Source organism: Poecilia mexicana, unplaced genomic scaffold (assembly GCF_051168715.1).
Source record: "Poecilia mexicana isolate PSO_F unplaced genomic scaffold, ASM5116871v1 scaffold_11, whole genome shotgun sequence".
NCBI lineage: Eukaryota > Metazoa > Chordata > Actinopteri > Cyprinodontiformes > Poeciliidae > Poecilia > Poecilia mexicana.
The window spans coordinates 24,377,159-24,393,639 of record NW_028263380.1 but is presented as its reverse complement, the minus strand read 5'-3'; the positions used below and the strand labels follow the sequence as shown (position 1 = coordinate 24,393,639).

The following is a 16,481-nucleotide window of genomic DNA, read 5'->3' as shown; positions in this document are numbered from 1 at the left end:
TCTGTACCTTTCTTGTGGACCTGCTCTGTTTTCTCAATCTCCCAGTCGCATGGCAGATGGTCCATCTGAGACATGATCTGCTGGAGGTCTCTTTTAGTGATGTAGTCAAGACCACCTAACCCTAGACCAAGTCAAGACCAAGACAACACCAAGACTTTTAGGGTCCGAGACCAAGTTGAGACCAAGACCGTGGAAGTTGAGACCGAGTCAAAACCAATACCAGCACCCTGTGCTACATGACCCAATGAAATGTGAAATATGATCAAAATTGCTTCTTACATTATCTGAAAGATTCCCATTCCCATAAAAACACATAAATTGAAACAATATCATTATCAATTCAAACTCTTCTTCATTCTGCCTTGCTTCCATCTCTTGTCTCATGCCATACCTAAAAAGATAACGCCCTGGGTGTTTGCTCATATCGCACATGTCAGAAACCACAACTCTCTGCACCATTAACATAGCAATTAACACAATGCCCCAACGGTGAACAATGCTCATCTATGAACACAATGCAAGGCACAACAAGCAAGAAGTAACCAAGCACAAGGCGTGCACCGTGACTCTTCTCACTCTCTGTCCTGTTGCATGAAGCCAGGCTGCAATGTCTGCCACCAAGAAAGGTAACGAAAAGAGCAATGAGCATGCTCTGTGTGCTCTTCTGTTCTAGTGTTGTATTTCTTCACTAATTAAATAAATATCAATGTATATAATAAAATAAAATAATAATAGCTACTGAAGTGTACACAGAGCATTGCAAGCATTACAGTGAGGCTCCAGTCCTATCTTCGTAAAGAACCGTTCAGAAGAATCACATCGTTCATGAATGTCACATATTGCAAATTTTGGTCACAGCATTGTCCCATATATGCGACACATCAGTCAACACCTCCGCACAATAATTCAGAGCAGTGACTGACAGCTGTTTTCATAACGAATGCAGTTAGTCCCCACACAGCTAGCTTTGCTAACATCACGTCCACAGAGCTTTTCTTTCTTTGAGCTTCTTTTCTAAGTGAAAAGAAGCTTTCACTTAGAAAAGTAAGTTCTAAGTGAAAATTTAGTACTTACTTTCATGATGAGGGACATAGCGCTGCTGAATTTACATGTCGCCATTGGATTTCTTATGACTTATGAAGTGGGATTCTATTACTGATGATTAGACAGACATCTGCTGCTCAGAAAACACCTGCACATTGGAGTTAAGCATCTACTTTTGCTACATGCTTGTCCAGAAGGAGTGAATCCTGGAAGTCAATGACTTGATACAAACCACTAATGTGCATGTTTCTACTCAAACTGTCAGAAGCAGACTCCTTGAGGGTGGTGTGAGGGCACAATGTCCACATATAGGTTTTGTGCTGACAGCCCAACATCGTGCAGGACGATTGGCGTTTGCTAGGGAAAACCTAGCATGGATGAAAGCAGGTTCACACTGAGCACATGTGACAGACGTGACAGAGTCTGGTGACAGAGTGAAGAACATTATGCTGCCTGCAACATCCTCCAGCATGACTGGTTTGGTGGTGAGTCACACATGTTTGGATGGCCGCACAGCCCCCCATGTGATGACCAGAGGTGCCCTGACTGCCATAAAGTACCAGGATGAGATCCTCAGACACATTGTAAGACCATATGCTGGTGCAGTGGGCCCCAGGTTCCTTCTTATTTATGACGATGCTAAGTCTGTTTCAGCAATTCCTGCATGATGAAGGCATTAATTTTAAAGACTGGCCACTTGTTCCCCAGACCTTAATCCAATTGACATTTGGGATATCATGTTTTTGTCAATCCCCCAACGCCACGTTGCCCCACAGACTGTTCAGCAGCTAACTGCTCTAATCCAGGTCTGTGAAGCGATCCCTCAGGAGAACATCTCCCATCTCATCAGGAACATGCCCAGGCGTTGGTGGCAGATTATTCAGACATGTGGAGGTCTCACACACATGCTGAGCCTCATTTAGAGTTGTTTTAAGTTATATTCACTGATGTTGAATCAGCCTGTTGTGTTATTTTCCACTTTCATTTTGAGTATGAATCCAAATCCAGATCTCCATAGAGTAATAATTTTGATTTACATTGATAATTTTTATGTTTTCTTCTCATTCAATTTCACCACCAATGACAATATTTAATTAAATGAGATTATTGTAGTGTTCCCTTTAATTTTGTGAGCATTGTAATTTGAATAATGAACGGAGCTGATGCGCTGTTTGATAACCAGGATTAGTTGTAATTTATGTGTTTTTGAATTGAAAGATTTTTTTTAAAGTGCCTCAAGACAACATTTGTTGTTAATTTTGTCTTGGGTTTTTCATCATCATGGAGGGAATTATTCAATACCAAACTGTTTTGATCCAACACCTTCAGGTGCCAGCTACAAAACTGAAGATGAAGAGCAATTCTTTTTTGGCATCTAAGGAAATTAAAGCATAAATTCAAATTCCAAACTTGTGACAACGAAACGGAAGACAAAAAATAGCAAAGATGATTTGACAGGTTGGTATCGGGGTGTGGACACTTAGCCACGTTATCAGATTGTAAAATATTTTCCTTCGAACAGATTTATTTATTTTTCTGTTGAAGTGTATAGCATATATTTAGCAATATATGAGGGAAAGTTTTTACAATTACTTGGTCTATTTTTCACATATACACTTTTGAGAGCCACAATTTCAGTCGTAGCACAAACATGGGTGAGATAAATTAGTTGTGAGGTTAATGAAATTATTACTCTATAATGAAACTTTGGGTTTCATGGATATAGACTCTCTTCATATGTTGCATCCTGCCTCCAACACTAGCTTAGAGTTTAGATGTAGAAGATTTTGTCAATGAAAATCATTGCTACAGAAAATTGTATGTTATGGTTTCCTTTTAGAAGTTTTCATTCTAGAAACACTTTACCAACACTGTCTAATCACAAAAATAAAAACCGATAATGAATGAATGTACATTAACTTAATGCCACCTTACCTGGTAAAACATAATAAAAATACGATCATAGTCACAATTTTAGTATATTACTTTAATGGCAGAAAATTACCACAGTGCTTCCTGAAAACAGTTATTTCCTTGAGCAAATGGAAAAAAAATCTATGTCTCTATTTCTAAAGACAAAAAGACAGATATATCTTGGTTACATTTCTTTACATTGTGACAAAGGTGCAATTTCCTTAACAGGTTTCATTTAAAATGTCTGTTTCCACATTTTTGGCAATCTTTTCTTAATTCACGTTGCTCATTGTGAATTCACTTACTCGAACTTGCCTAACCTGTTACACATTTTCTAGGCAAGTATTGCAGGTGGAGCTTAAGGTAACTCATGAGTCATACAGCTGGCTTATAAGGTTGATGATGTAGGAGAAAACACCAGAGCACAAAGAGAGCATCCATAAGTGGGAGGTACAATGGAGGAGGAAAACATAGAGGAAAACAAAGAACTCAAGTAAGTAATTTGTTCATCTGGCATGTTGTAACCAATGACAACTAACATATTAACAAAGATCTATCTATCTATCTATCTATCTATCTATCTATCTATCTATCTATCTATCTATCTATCTATCTATCTATCTATCTATCTATCTATCTATCTATCTATCTATCTATCTATCTATCTATCTATCTATCTATCTATCTATCTATCTATCTATCTATCTATCTATCTAATCAAACAAAGGCTGTTTTCAAAGGATGATTAAAGTTAATTAAGGAAAATTGCTATTCAAACCAACCTAGCCTCATGAAAAAGTTATTGTCTTCAAATCCTATTTACTATATTGTGCTGTCGTTGTTGCAATAACGCTCATCAAGAATTTTTTTTTTTTTTACTGTGTTTGATGATGTAAAAGTTTGTTTTAGCCACCATCCTTATCATGGTTTAACCTCATGCATCTGTTCCAGGAGGCCATGGGACACCTGTCGGGAGGTTCCTATAATTGAAGATGAACACACACCTTGGAAGTTGTTAAAGCTTCTAAAGACCATCACTTTGTTTGCAGTAGCTCTCATTGTGTTTGGATTGGCAATATGTAGCAAGGTTAGCTTCATTTTACATATTAAATTGTGAATTTTTAATATTTTTCTGTTGTACATAGAATCCCACTTTTCTTGATTTCATTGTTGAGATACAGTAAATATAAATGTAGTCATTAGCTGCCAGAGAAGGTTGAGATATTACAAACAGATACAACTGTAGCTGTTTGGTGCTTGAGCCCACCTCATCCAAAAAGTATAAAGTAGAGGTTCTTTGGTAAAATGTAACACACAACATTTACATTGTTTAGTTTCAAAGTGGCAAATACAAATTCTCAACAGTCAGTTAAGGTACCAGTGTCCTTCAAAGGCTTCTTTTATTTTCCAGGCTTCTTTCCTTCTCCTCATCACTTTGTCCCATGAAGATACAAAGACCCTCCAAGCCGAACAGAAACCCGTCACACTGCTGTGTATTGGCTGCTCTCTCATTGCACCCGCTGTTCTGCTGCTGCTGAAAAGCATCTGGAAATCATGTTACAAAACATCAAAGCTGCCAAGAAAATCATCTGCAGCCCTGGTAAGACAAGACAATATTTACTAACTCTAACTTAAGTCTTATGAATCCCAAATAAACAATTTCTGTGACATTTTGTTGAATTGACCTTTTTCTTTGTCCCTCAGGTTTTGTTCTTCGAGTTCCTTGTTTCTGTGGGGTTAGCAGTGCTTACCATTGTAGCAATGCCACACCTGGACATTGTGACCAATGTGGCCATCCTGAACGGTGTAGCTGTCCTCTCTGCATTCCTGCAAGCAGTCACTCAGTGCACTGTCAAAAAGATGAACATCTTCCTGCTGCCTTCCATCATGGCCTCTGTGGTTATGGTTGTTGGTTACTGTTTGTTCGTGGTCCTGTACATTTTGAAAGACTCTGCCGATGTGAAGACAGCCATCTGGGTGGGTCTTGCTGTTGGTGGGTCAATCTTGGTATCTTTCAACTGGTGGGAGAATTACTTCAGGGTGATCTGTGTGAAGAGAAAATCCATCATCCTCAAAAATCTGTTTGAAGACTTGAGCAAGTGTCAGAACATGCTGCACATCATGTCCAGCGTACTGAGGATTGTGGTCACTGCCTGTGTGCTTGGTGCCTATGTTCCTCTGGCCAAGCTGGACTGGGACATTGTGACCTCCATTCCAAGCAGGGAAACAAGGATAGTAGCCATCATCATCGGGGTCCAGCTGATCTCCTCTGCACTCTGCCATTGGTTTGCTTTGGCAGCCTGTAAGATGCATGCTGTCCGCCGATGCTTCATCCTGCCTTTGTACCTGGCTTCACTGGCTGTGATGGTGCTGTTCATCGTCCCTGTTATTCTGGATTATCAGGACCACCAGTTAAGCTTGAACACAACTGAAAACATCAACTTCACAAGTTATTGCGCTGAAGCTGTGAATGTAAGAAATCAAAGTCTGAGTGGTAACCTGTTCCCACATCTGGTTTTGGATGTTGCCCAAACACTCTGCTTCCTGGACATGTCCAACACAGCTGACATCGGCTTACTTGCAGGTAAAACGAAAATGTTGTTGTTATCTGGATATCTTGTTTTTCGGGGGTTACTTGTTTTGGCTGTTTTAGTATTTAAGCTTTGGTAGTAGTGACTTTATTCTTTCTTTTCTTTCCTATCAGGTGCAGCTATATCATGGTGGATTGGCCTTGTGCTGGCTACTATCCATATATGGTACTTTAACATCTATCGTATCCAGAAGACACAAGACTTGTTTGTTCGGAGACTCTATGAGGGAGCCTTTATTGAGCAGTCCTTACTCCTCAACACCCGTTTCAACATCCGCTCTAGAAAAAACAAGAAGAAACCGTAAGTTAGTTATTGTGTGCATATGCTGTGCAACTCTTTCATCTTCTTTCTTTTGGGCAGAAATTTCTGTTTCAGTATATAGTAGTAATCATAAAGCCGTTACTTATATTTGCAAATATTTTCATATCCAGGAATAAGGAGGATGACACTCCTGCTCTGATTTATCTCTGTGCAACAATGTGGCATGAGACCTATGAAGAAATGATGAATATCATGATCTCAATTTTCAGGTGAGCACCTGAAGAGTCTCTATTATATATAATTGAAGTATTGTCTTACAATCTTTATTTGACTTTTTTTTCTAATGAATTCATTCACACTTCATGTTTGTCTCAAGACTGGACAAGTACAGACCAAAAACAGGACCCAAGTTTAATGATTTCACCTTTGAAGCCCATATCTACTTTGATGACGCCTTTGAAAATGCCAAAGGAAATCAGGATCGTCATCTGAACACATATGCAAAGGACCTTGTGCAAATCATCACTGAGGTTTATGGGTAAGAACCATGTTTACAGATAGCTTATTGTATAACCTGATTGCCAGCAGAGTTTGTCTGAAATGTCATTAGGTTTTAATAATGATCATGTTTCCCACATAAATTACTTAATTACTAATATGTTAGAATAACTTGTTTTGCCAACAATTCTTGGAGGAAAGTTGTTTGAAAAACAAAGATGTTTTATTTCAATCCGTCTTAATTAATAAGTCAAGAAATGAACTTGATCCTCAGCTATTAAAATGACATTGAGTAGGGAGTTTGTGTAGATTTGAGATGTTCAGATAATATAGATTGTGGGTTTTTTGTCAAAGTTTTTATTTGTTTTAGAGTTTGGTGTTCAGATCTATATTGGTGACATTCTGATTAAATGAGATAACGTCTGTTACCTACTACTCGGTGTCGCCTACTTCAGTATAAATTTAGACTTTTCATGTCTGGGTCACCACTCAGAATCACCTCATTATTAATAATTCACTCCAAATAACATAAGTTTGTGCCAATTAATTTTACTCCCTAAAAGCAACAATTGAAACAATTGAAACACTAGAGATGAAAATGTTCCAAGGTAAATTATTTATCAGTATCCTTTCTCTCTATCATCAGCATCTTCAAGAACCTTGATAAATCATTCTTTGAGGTACAGCAGCATATTCCTCATCAGTCAATCATAGAGACGCCATATGGAGCTAGACTGGTTGTTGAAATGCCTCATGGGAATAACATTGTAGTTCACTTCAAAGACAAACAGAAAATTCGGAACAAAAAGAGATGGTCTCAGGTAGGTAATAGCAAATGGATCATCTCAACATTTTAGTCAAGAACCTTTAGTTTAACTGTTTATTGTCTGCAGGTGATGTATCTTTACTATCTGTTGGGTTGGAAACTCATGACCAAATATCACAGACGCTGGAAGAGGGGGGAAGAGGAAATCGATCTAAAGAAAGAAATCAAGGTGAGATAGAAGAAACTTTCTGGGTATTTTATGAAGTGCAAAAATACTCATTTAATTTTCAGTGCACAGTCAAAGACGACAGAGTTGAATGTATACAAAACAAAACTGTGTATTTATTCCAGAGAGAGAAACACAACACCTACATCTTGGCTTTGGATGGAGACACAGACTTCCAACCAGCTGCTCTGATGCTGCTCATCGATCGTATGAAAATGTATCCCCGTGTTGGTGCAGCATGTGGCAGAATTCACCCCACTGGATCAGGTTGGGAGCAAACCAAGGCTATTTTGCACGAGGCAAAGGGCCATGGTGAGGTTATAAACCAGTTGTCTATTTCTCCTGCAGGTCCTGCTGTTTGGTTCCAGAAGTTTGAATATGCTGTCAGTCACTGGCTGCAGAAGACAGCTGAGCATGTCTTTGGCTGTGTACTGTGCAGCCCTGGTTGCTTCAGTCTGTTCAGAGCAGAGGCGCTCATGGATGACAATGTGATGAAGAAATATTCAACCAGATCCACAGAGCCCAGTCAATACATCCAGTATGACCAAGGTACAAGACTGAACTCTATTAAAACTTTTTGATAACTTTCTTTGCTATAATATAATACAATCTAATTTAAGGAAATAATTTCACATTGTATACTTTGATACTGCAAAGTAGAACATCTGGTTTCTATGCTTTTTCAGAGGTTACTCAGCAATCTGTGGAAACTTTGCATATTCTCTACTTTCATCCGCATGTTTCCTTCCAAAGCACCAAAGTATGCATCTTTATTTCATTGGTGCAACCTGCCCATTGTGTTGCTCATAGTCCACTCTCATTAGACAACTTCCCCCAAAAGACCCTGCCTGGATTAAATGTTTAGAATGGATGGATTAATAGATCTAAATATTCAATAAAGATACTATTCTTTCTCCATCTTTGCTTTGACTTTCAAGTTTTTTTAATTTTTCCAACATCTAAACATATATTGTGTTTTTTGCAGGTGAGGACCGCTGGCTGTGCACTCTGCTGCTGAAACAAGGCTGGAGAGTGGAATACAATGCAGCATCTGATGCCTACACCAACGCACCAGAAAGCTTCAAGGAGCTTTATAACCAGGTGAACTCATAAAGTAGATCCAGTGTAGAGCTATAATTCAAAAATATATTCATAATGATTACCCACACCACAAGAAAAAAGAAATATCCTTTGTTTCTTGTGGATCAAGGTAATTTGTCCACCACTGATACCACCCAGTGCTTTAGTTTGCAAGACCTCAAACTCAGTTATACTCATTGAGATCTCTAAAAGAAATTTGATGTTGTACTCAGTATGTTCTACCAGACAATGGGTTTGTGACGTTGCTTGGTTGATGCTCCAGTATCCAGTTGATGCTTATTTTACCCCTGAGTCATTTTTAATTTTCAGTAACTGGATAAATAAATGGAATTCCCATTGAATAAAAGGTTTCAGGACAAAAAGAGGTCATAACTTAATAATGACTACTGCTTTTCTACTTAGCGGAAACGATGGGGCCCTTCCACGATGGCAAACATTGTAGATCTGATCGGTTCCACCAACCTGGTTTCCAAGAACAATCCATCAATGTCTAAACCATTCATGGTCTACCAGCTGTTTGCCATGATTTCAGCCATCCTTGCTCCGGCCACCATCTGTCTCATGGTTGGAGGTAACTGTCACTGTGTCCTCTGGACTTTGTAAAGCACTATACAAGTACAATCCATTACCATTTATGTGTTATGAGTGTTAAACACTTGTACTACATTAACATTTAAGCAGTTTGTGGAAATATCTTAAAAATATGTTGTTTCTGCTGTACGCAGGGAGTCTGTCCTTCCTTTTGAACATACCTGCTGCTGGTGCTCTGGTCCTAGCTGTGATACCTCCTGCCATTTACTTGGGTCTTTGCTTTAAGCTGAAGGCAGACACTCAGATCACTATTGCAGCAGTGTTGAGTGTCATCTATGCATTAATTATGATGGTAGTGACAATGTCCATTATTGGTAAGTGCTTATTTATGTCTAACAAATGTATAAATATATTTTGCTTTAACTCTAAACATTGGTATTCTTTGTTTTCTGCCAGCCTCAATGGTGGTGGAAAAGACCATTCTGACACCCAGCAGCATTTTCGTCGTGGCCATGTCAATCATTTACGTCGTCACTGCACTGGTGCATCCTCAAGAACTTCCTTTGTTGGCCTATGGCTTACTCTACATCATCTGCATCCCAAGTGCCTACCTCCTGCTCACCATCTACTCCATGGTCAACATGAACAGTGTCTCATGGGGAACCAGAGAAACAAAACCTGCTGCAGAGGCTGGAACAACTGGAGCCAACATCCAGCAAACTAAAACACAAAAAGGTAGATTGGTACCACTCTGAAGGACTAAATGACTCGAGCTGATCTTTCTGCAAAATAAACTGAAACTTAGTTTTACCTTTACAGCAAAAAACACCTTCAAACGACTCTGTTGCCGGATGAAATGTTGTAAAAAATCCGACCAGCGAGTAGAAGACGAACAGATCACCATGAGACAGGAGATCCCAGATCCTATACAGCTTGAAACTCAACCCCAGAACAGTATTGTGGATGATTCCCCCCAAAGAGAACAAGTGTAGGTGTTAAAGATATGAAAAACAAGTAAACTGAAAAGTAGTAAAGCAATGGCTGATACTATTGTTTTTTTTCTTTTCTTTTTTTTCCTCTTAGGCCACAGGAGATCATTTTTTCCACTCCAGTTCATTGTAAGTGCAAGAAAATTGTTGCTTTTACAGTGCTTTAATACCACAATAGTGTATTATAATACATTAATTAACAAAGTCTTTTCCAAGCACTTAATGAAATTAGGTTTTCAAATAATTTTCTGCTTTGCCGTGTTTCTTAGGTTGGAAAGCAGACGTGGAGGGTTTGTCCAGTGACATTCAGCTGCAGGAGGATTCTCTTGATGAGGTGATGTCCTTTAGCTTCACTCTTATAAATACTTACAGCCATTCATTTAATTCTTTGCTTTACTCACTCAAATAGCACCATTGTTCACCACTCGTTATTCAGACATCCAAAAAGTCAATGCTGATTGATTTGATTTTAAAGAATAATTTAAACTGGTGATTATCAGGATTTGGCTGATAAATCCACCAGTAAACTGTAGGTAGGAATTATGAGAGCATGTTCACTGACTGACTGCCACGAGTCAGCTAAATCTCACCAAATATCAATAATCCTTTAAGTGGTTCATTTGTTGCCTTGTTAAGTTAAATGTAATTTTTCTATGGATTAAAAATGTTCACATCGTTATCTCCAAATGTTTATCTTTGACTTTTTTGTTAATTTTAGATATTGAACTGATGTGTTGTTGCAGGATGAGAAGCAGTTCTGGAATGAATTTATTGAAAAGTACCTGGAACCTCTGCAAAATGACAAAGAAAAACAGGAAAAGACTAAAAATGAGCTGCAAGATCTTAGAAACAAGGTAAAAGAGGAGAGCTGTAATATAAAATACATTTGACATTTGTTGAAAAATCTGACATTTTTTAAGCTAACCTTTGCACTTCTTTCCCAACACAGATCAATTTTTCATTCTTCTTCTTGAATGCCCTGTGGCTGGTGGCAGCTTTCGTCTTTCAAGTCTTCGCGGTCTTTCAACTCAAGTTTGACATTGTTGACTTGAACCTCAACAAAACTGGTAAACAGTTCGAAGTTGAGCCGATGAGCCTCATGTTCATCCTGGGCTTTGCTCTGTCAGTTTTGCTCCAGTTTATTGGGATGTTTTACCACAGGTAATCACTGATTAGATTTTTTTTCTCAACTGTATTTCCGTAACTAGAGTCAAACAAAAAGATGCGTATAACACAAAACTTTTTATTCTCCACTTTTAGAATTATGACACTCATTCATTATGTGGCATTTTTGGAAACGGAGCCAAAACAACAAAAGTCTGCAAGAAAAGCGGTAAATATTTTTGTTTATTATTCAAACTAAACCAAACGATTGGTCAGAAGTCTACCATGTTATATCACCATAGATATCCCAACTGCCAAGAATTAATAAAATTATTATCACAACAGCTTTTCAACAAATTTTCATTAAACAACTCTGCTATCTCCCAAAGTTATTCCCTGTTCTTGTGGATTAAAGTGGGAAGAGATTGTAGATGAGAGCACAGACAACACATAGACTGTGTTTAACAACTTAAAACTAAATTAAATAGTCTGTCATACAGAAAATATGATAAAAATCATCTTCAAACTATGTATTTTACATACAATACGATAGATGTAAACACACATGTGCCTCTAGCCCCCTCTGCTGGACATTTTGCAGGCTGTAAGTACCTGTATCCAAATGTTTTGGGACCTTCCACTGGTATTCTGGAATTAAACGGGATTGGAATCCCAGCAGATATCAACATCTATCTACATACGGAAACTGGATAGATGTTGATAAAACAATGTGTCATTAAAAACTATCACATGGCTTAGACCCTACTGACCTTTCATAAAACAGTTCATTCAGAGCCTGTGTAAGAAATATTCACAGGGTGGGAAATAAGACTGCAAGAAAAAACAAACTCCAGATAGATATTTCTGTGGAGCAAAGGCAATAATGACGCCACATGGTGGTGCTGTTGAGTCGTAACTGGGACTCTACATGTGTTGACGTTAATGCCATAATGGGATGTGATGTACCTTTTTATTGGTTTATGCAAATAATTAATAAAACAATACAAAGTATTCTTTATTTTACTGAAAATCATTCAAATATGTCAACACACATATAAATAAAAATAATAATTTGAAGACTGTTGTTAACAATAGTGAATTGCTGCCATTTTAAATTATTGGTCAAGAGAAAGATTTTTATTTGATAGCTTTTACATTAATCTCCAGGAGGAGTAAAGTTTAATTTAATTTTTATATTTGTGAAGTTAAATATTATCCGTTCAATCATTTTCCATACTTCCGGAGGAGTGATTGCCTGCTAGGTGTGCTCAAGGCGTTGCAGCATTTTTATCCAATAATGTTTCTTTGATCTCTTCCAGAATGCCTCCATGTCCAATGCAGATTCAAGCTCACTCGTCAACTCCGTGACTGACATGAGCAACGTCACACAGGAAGAAAGTGACAGTGAGTGGGACATTGACAGCTACTCTCTACAGGAGATTGGGGATGGAACTCAGGAGACTTAGATTTTTAACAAGACTGTTTCTGCACCTAAACACTTTTAGCACTTTTAGTTTCTGCTGTTGCACAGATCTTTTTAAATGACACTGCAAAGTAGGACACATACCATGAAGGCAACCCCAAGATGAAGTATTTTATTTAACTGTTGTGACTTCTTAACTATTTATCATTTTGAAAAACAGAGGTCCTGTGACAGTTTTTTTTATGTTGTTCCTGTTTTGTATAAATCTTTTATGCTTTATGTTGTGTGTAGATTGGGACTTGGAATCAGTGATCAATATTTACTTTGAATCAAAACTGTCTAAGCTAGTCAATCCATTAATGAAAGCTTCATAAATGTTGTGATTAATGTTTGATTTATTATATTTATCAGAATTTTTTTATAAACTCAATAATTTTAATGTATTTGGTTTATTGAAGGAAAGAACTGAAGGATGAATTAATCTTGAATGTCCAATATTACTACAGTGTTACTACTGCTGTAAGCTATTCAAGGAGGTTTTTACTTTGGAAAAACCTGTAAAATCTGGTTGGCTCACTACTTGAATGTTAACTCAGAAAATATTTTTCAAAAATGCAAATGTTAAATTATCTTTATTCTTTTCAAATTGCTTTGTGTGATCCAGAAAGTATACACATTGTGTATCCTGTTCCTCTTGTCAACATCTTTGTTTTTCTTTTAAAAACTTTTAAATGTGTAAGTTTAATATATTATAAAGTATTTGTATTATTGAATATTTTTTATTTAACAAGAAAAAAGAAATAAACAAACAAAATAGCTACATGTCTCTTGTTGCTTTTTGAAAAAAAAGAAGAGTCACCAGGGGTCTGAAAAGTTGCACAATAAAGTGACAAAGTCACTGAGATGGCAGCAATACTTTCCCTTGTCCACACTCCACAGATCATCTACTGCATTATTTTTTGTAACTGATTAATCAAAAATAATTTGAATTTATGTATGTCATATCCATGAAAAACTTGCTAAATCTTCTCTTCAAGGCTAACAGCTTCATCTTCTAACTCTTAAACTCCTGTCATCCAACGTGCTTACAGGAATGTAAGCACATTTAGGAGTTTAGGGTCCATGTTCACTGCTACATGTGGTCAGTTGCTGTCTGAGCCAAGCAAGCAATATTTACCTGAGCTTTGGGCATTTTATGTACCATCTCCAAAATAAAGACCAGGTTTCATATCATGGGAAAGTCAGAGACAGGTAACTAAATGAGCAGTCAAATTGTCCCATGACGCAGTTTGACTTAAGTCATGGGTGTCAAACTCCAGTCCTCCTCTGTTCTGCTGTTTTTAGGTGTGCCACAGGTATAAAACACTCGAATGAAATGGTGTAATTTCCTCCTTCTTGTGTAGACAAGTTCTCCAGTGCCTTGCTCATGACCTAATTATTCTATTCAGAATAATTATTCTATTTATAATAATTAGGGGGCGACTGGGAAGAGTAGTCATCTTGTGATCGGAAGGTTGTAGATTTGATTCCAGCTTCCTCCTGCATGTGTTGATGTGCCCCTGGGCAAGGCACCTAACCCCAAATTGCCTACCGATCTGCGTATCAGTGTATCAATGTGTGAGCGTTTGTGAGTGCGAATGGGTGAATGTGACTCTAGTGTAAAGAGCTTTGAGTGGTCAAAATGATTGGAAAAAGCGCTATATAAGTTCAGTCCATTACCATTCAGGTGTGGAGCAGCAGAGGCACATCTAAAAGTTGTACGGCAGTGGCCCTTGAGGACTGGAGTTTGACAGTTTGACACATGTGACTTAAGTGGACAGAAAAAACAATGGTCCAAGCATCAGAGCGTAGAAGAATTGCTGCAAAAGAGAAATAACCAGTAAAACACAGCACTCAGCTTATATATAATGTAAATCCATTCTGTGCACAGGATTCAGATTTTATTGTTTTTAAATAATTGAATGCATTGTGATTTTACCCTGGAAAAGAGAAGCATAAACAGTTCAGCATTCAAGAGGGGTAGAAGTACATTTCGGACCTTTAACTATATATCTACACCATGGTAACATATTCAATTTTCATAAGCAGGAAATACTTAAATGATTTCTGCATGAGAGATTCGTGAGAGCTTGTAGAAAGGAGGAAGACGGAAACATTTTCTTTTTGAACCCCTCCTTGGCATGGCAAACATTTCTCTCCCTTCTGAATGAAGAATGACATAATGTTGTCAAACATTGACTATGCTGGTACTGGTAGGCATTGATCCTCAAACTGAAACTATGACGTTTTAAGGTGGTTTGGATGATGACTTGAAAAATGAAAAAAAAACTACTTGACAGAACACAACAATGCAAATACAATATAATTCAGCTGTACAAAGGTATGCATAGAAACTAACCCTTAACAAGGCAAATCATTTTCTTTGTTTTTCATTTCTGCTTTGTCTCTTTCTCAGCACTTGAGTTGTGACACACCAGTAAAGGGACTTAAGAGATTATAATAAAGATATTGAAACAGTATTTAAAGTCATTGAGTCTATGTATTGATTCTAAAGTGTTTTTGTTGCACAATAAGAAAGAAATAAAACTGAAACACTCATGGTCTGTAAATTGTTCACACCTGTTATTATTTATTTTCATTAATAGATTAGATATTTTTTTCTTCTGACTTCACTGTTAGTTGCCTGTGGTGTTTTCCAGAAACTTCTGACTAATCAAAAGATAAAAAGAAGCAAAGAAGGAAAAATATTTTCATCTACATAAAGTCAAAGATGACTGAAATAATTTTAAATGAAAGAAACCAAGATTGAAACAACTTTGTTTCCAAGGTGTGACCTACTTGACCTACCTGTCAAAGCTTTTCTCCTCCTGTAGTTTCTCTTTCTGTAAGATACAACTCACAGAAAACATAAACTGACTCTGCCGTTAGACGTTTTGGATTTCATATATTTCATTTCTTCATCTACTTCAAAATTACGTTTGCAGGTTTTTGCATTTCATTCTGTTATATAACTTCCAGGCAGGAAACAGTCTAAGTTCAGACTCATAGTAATTCATTTCTTAAAAATTACAACAATCATTACTGGTGCAGAAATCTGATTGGCTCACAAGTATATTGAATTTCAGCAATTTTGACAAAGCAACTGAAAAACATCAATATTAGATGATTAGTTTATGTTGGGAATCAATAATAGATTTGGATTAAACCTGACGTAACCCTAAGAGCAGGGTTTTTTTTTTAGTTGTGATAATGTCTTGTGATGTAACAAGACTTACTTTAAAACCAATACCTGATTTGAATCTGGTTTACGATATCTAATGACAACATTGTTTGCTTTTTGTAATTTCTTTGACCTAATTTGGCAACCTGCCTGCTACGTGTCTGCAGGCACCAGGGGGGGAAGGACTAGGGTTAGGACTGAAGGGCTCATGAATCATGCAGGTAAAAGATTATAAGGATGAGAGAGAAAATCAGAGAGCAAAACTGGACCTACGATGGAGGAGGACAACAAGAGAAGAGAGCTCAAGTAAGTAATGCATTCTTAAAAGTTGATTTGATTTTTAGCAAGATAAAACATTAAGAGTCTTCAATAAGTATTTATCAAATTCCACTGTGAAAAAGGAAGAAAACTGACCTCAATAACCTCCATGTTAATAATAATTTAAATCCCAGGTTAAAGGTTTATCTAAACTTGCAAGAGCAGAAATGTTAATCCATAAAGAATAGGTTGATCCTAAATAATTCCTTCTTTTAACCATCCTCCTCCCCCAAACTGTGGATTTTTGTGCTAGAAGGCCATGGGACACATGTCGGGAGGTCCCTACCATTGAAGACGAGCACACACCCTGGAAGCTGCTTAAGCTTGTAAATATCATCTCTTTGTTTGCAGTAGCTATCATTATCTTTGGACTGGCAACATGCAGTAAGGTAAGCTATTTCTACATGACTTTTTACGTTAAACAGATGAAACAAATACTTTTAAAAACCTGAAGGTAGAAAAGACCATGTAAAAGCCTGTAATATGTTTGAGGCC

General features: G+C 37.3%; 1 protein-coding gene across 1 annotated transcript; it reads left to right on the top strand.

Moving 5' to 3' along the window:
- Positions 1-4,662: 4,662 nt before the first annotated feature.
- On the top strand, positions 4,663-12,491 carry LOC106919430 (chitin synthase chs-2-like). Its single transcript, XM_088009985.1, has 19 exons — positions 4,663-5,542; positions 5,663-5,849; positions 5,981-6,079; positions 6,187-6,348; positions 6,955-7,129; positions 7,202-7,303; positions 7,426-7,567; positions 7,649-7,849; positions 8,286-8,401; positions 8,804-8,972; positions 9,127-9,306; positions 9,389-9,667; positions 9,752-9,920; positions 10,016-10,050; positions 10,191-10,255; positions 10,665-10,775; positions 10,871-11,082; positions 11,182-11,254; positions 12,345-12,491. Exons 1-19 carry the CDS (start codon positions 4,720-4,722, stop codon positions 12,489-12,491), a joined length of 3,447 nt encoding a protein of 1,148 aa, XP_087866111.1. The 5' UTR covers positions 4,663-4,719.
- The last annotated feature ends 3,990 nt before the right edge of the window (positions 12,492-16,481 follow it).

Excerpts from the sequence above, each read along its gene's own strand:
- LOC106919430 (XM_088009985.1), top strand. The coding sequence starts at position 4,720 with ATGCCACACCTGGACATTGTGACCAATGTGGCCATCCTGAACGGTGTA. Across the intron at positions 6,080-6,186 it reads ATCATGATCTCAATTTTCAG|ACTGGACAAGTACAGACCAA; the intron begins GTGAGCACCTGA and ends GTTTGTCTCAAG. Across the intron at positions 7,304-7,425 it reads ATCTAAAGAAAGAAATCAAG|AGAGAGAAACACAACACCTA; the intron begins GTGAGATAGAAG and ends TATTTATTCCAG.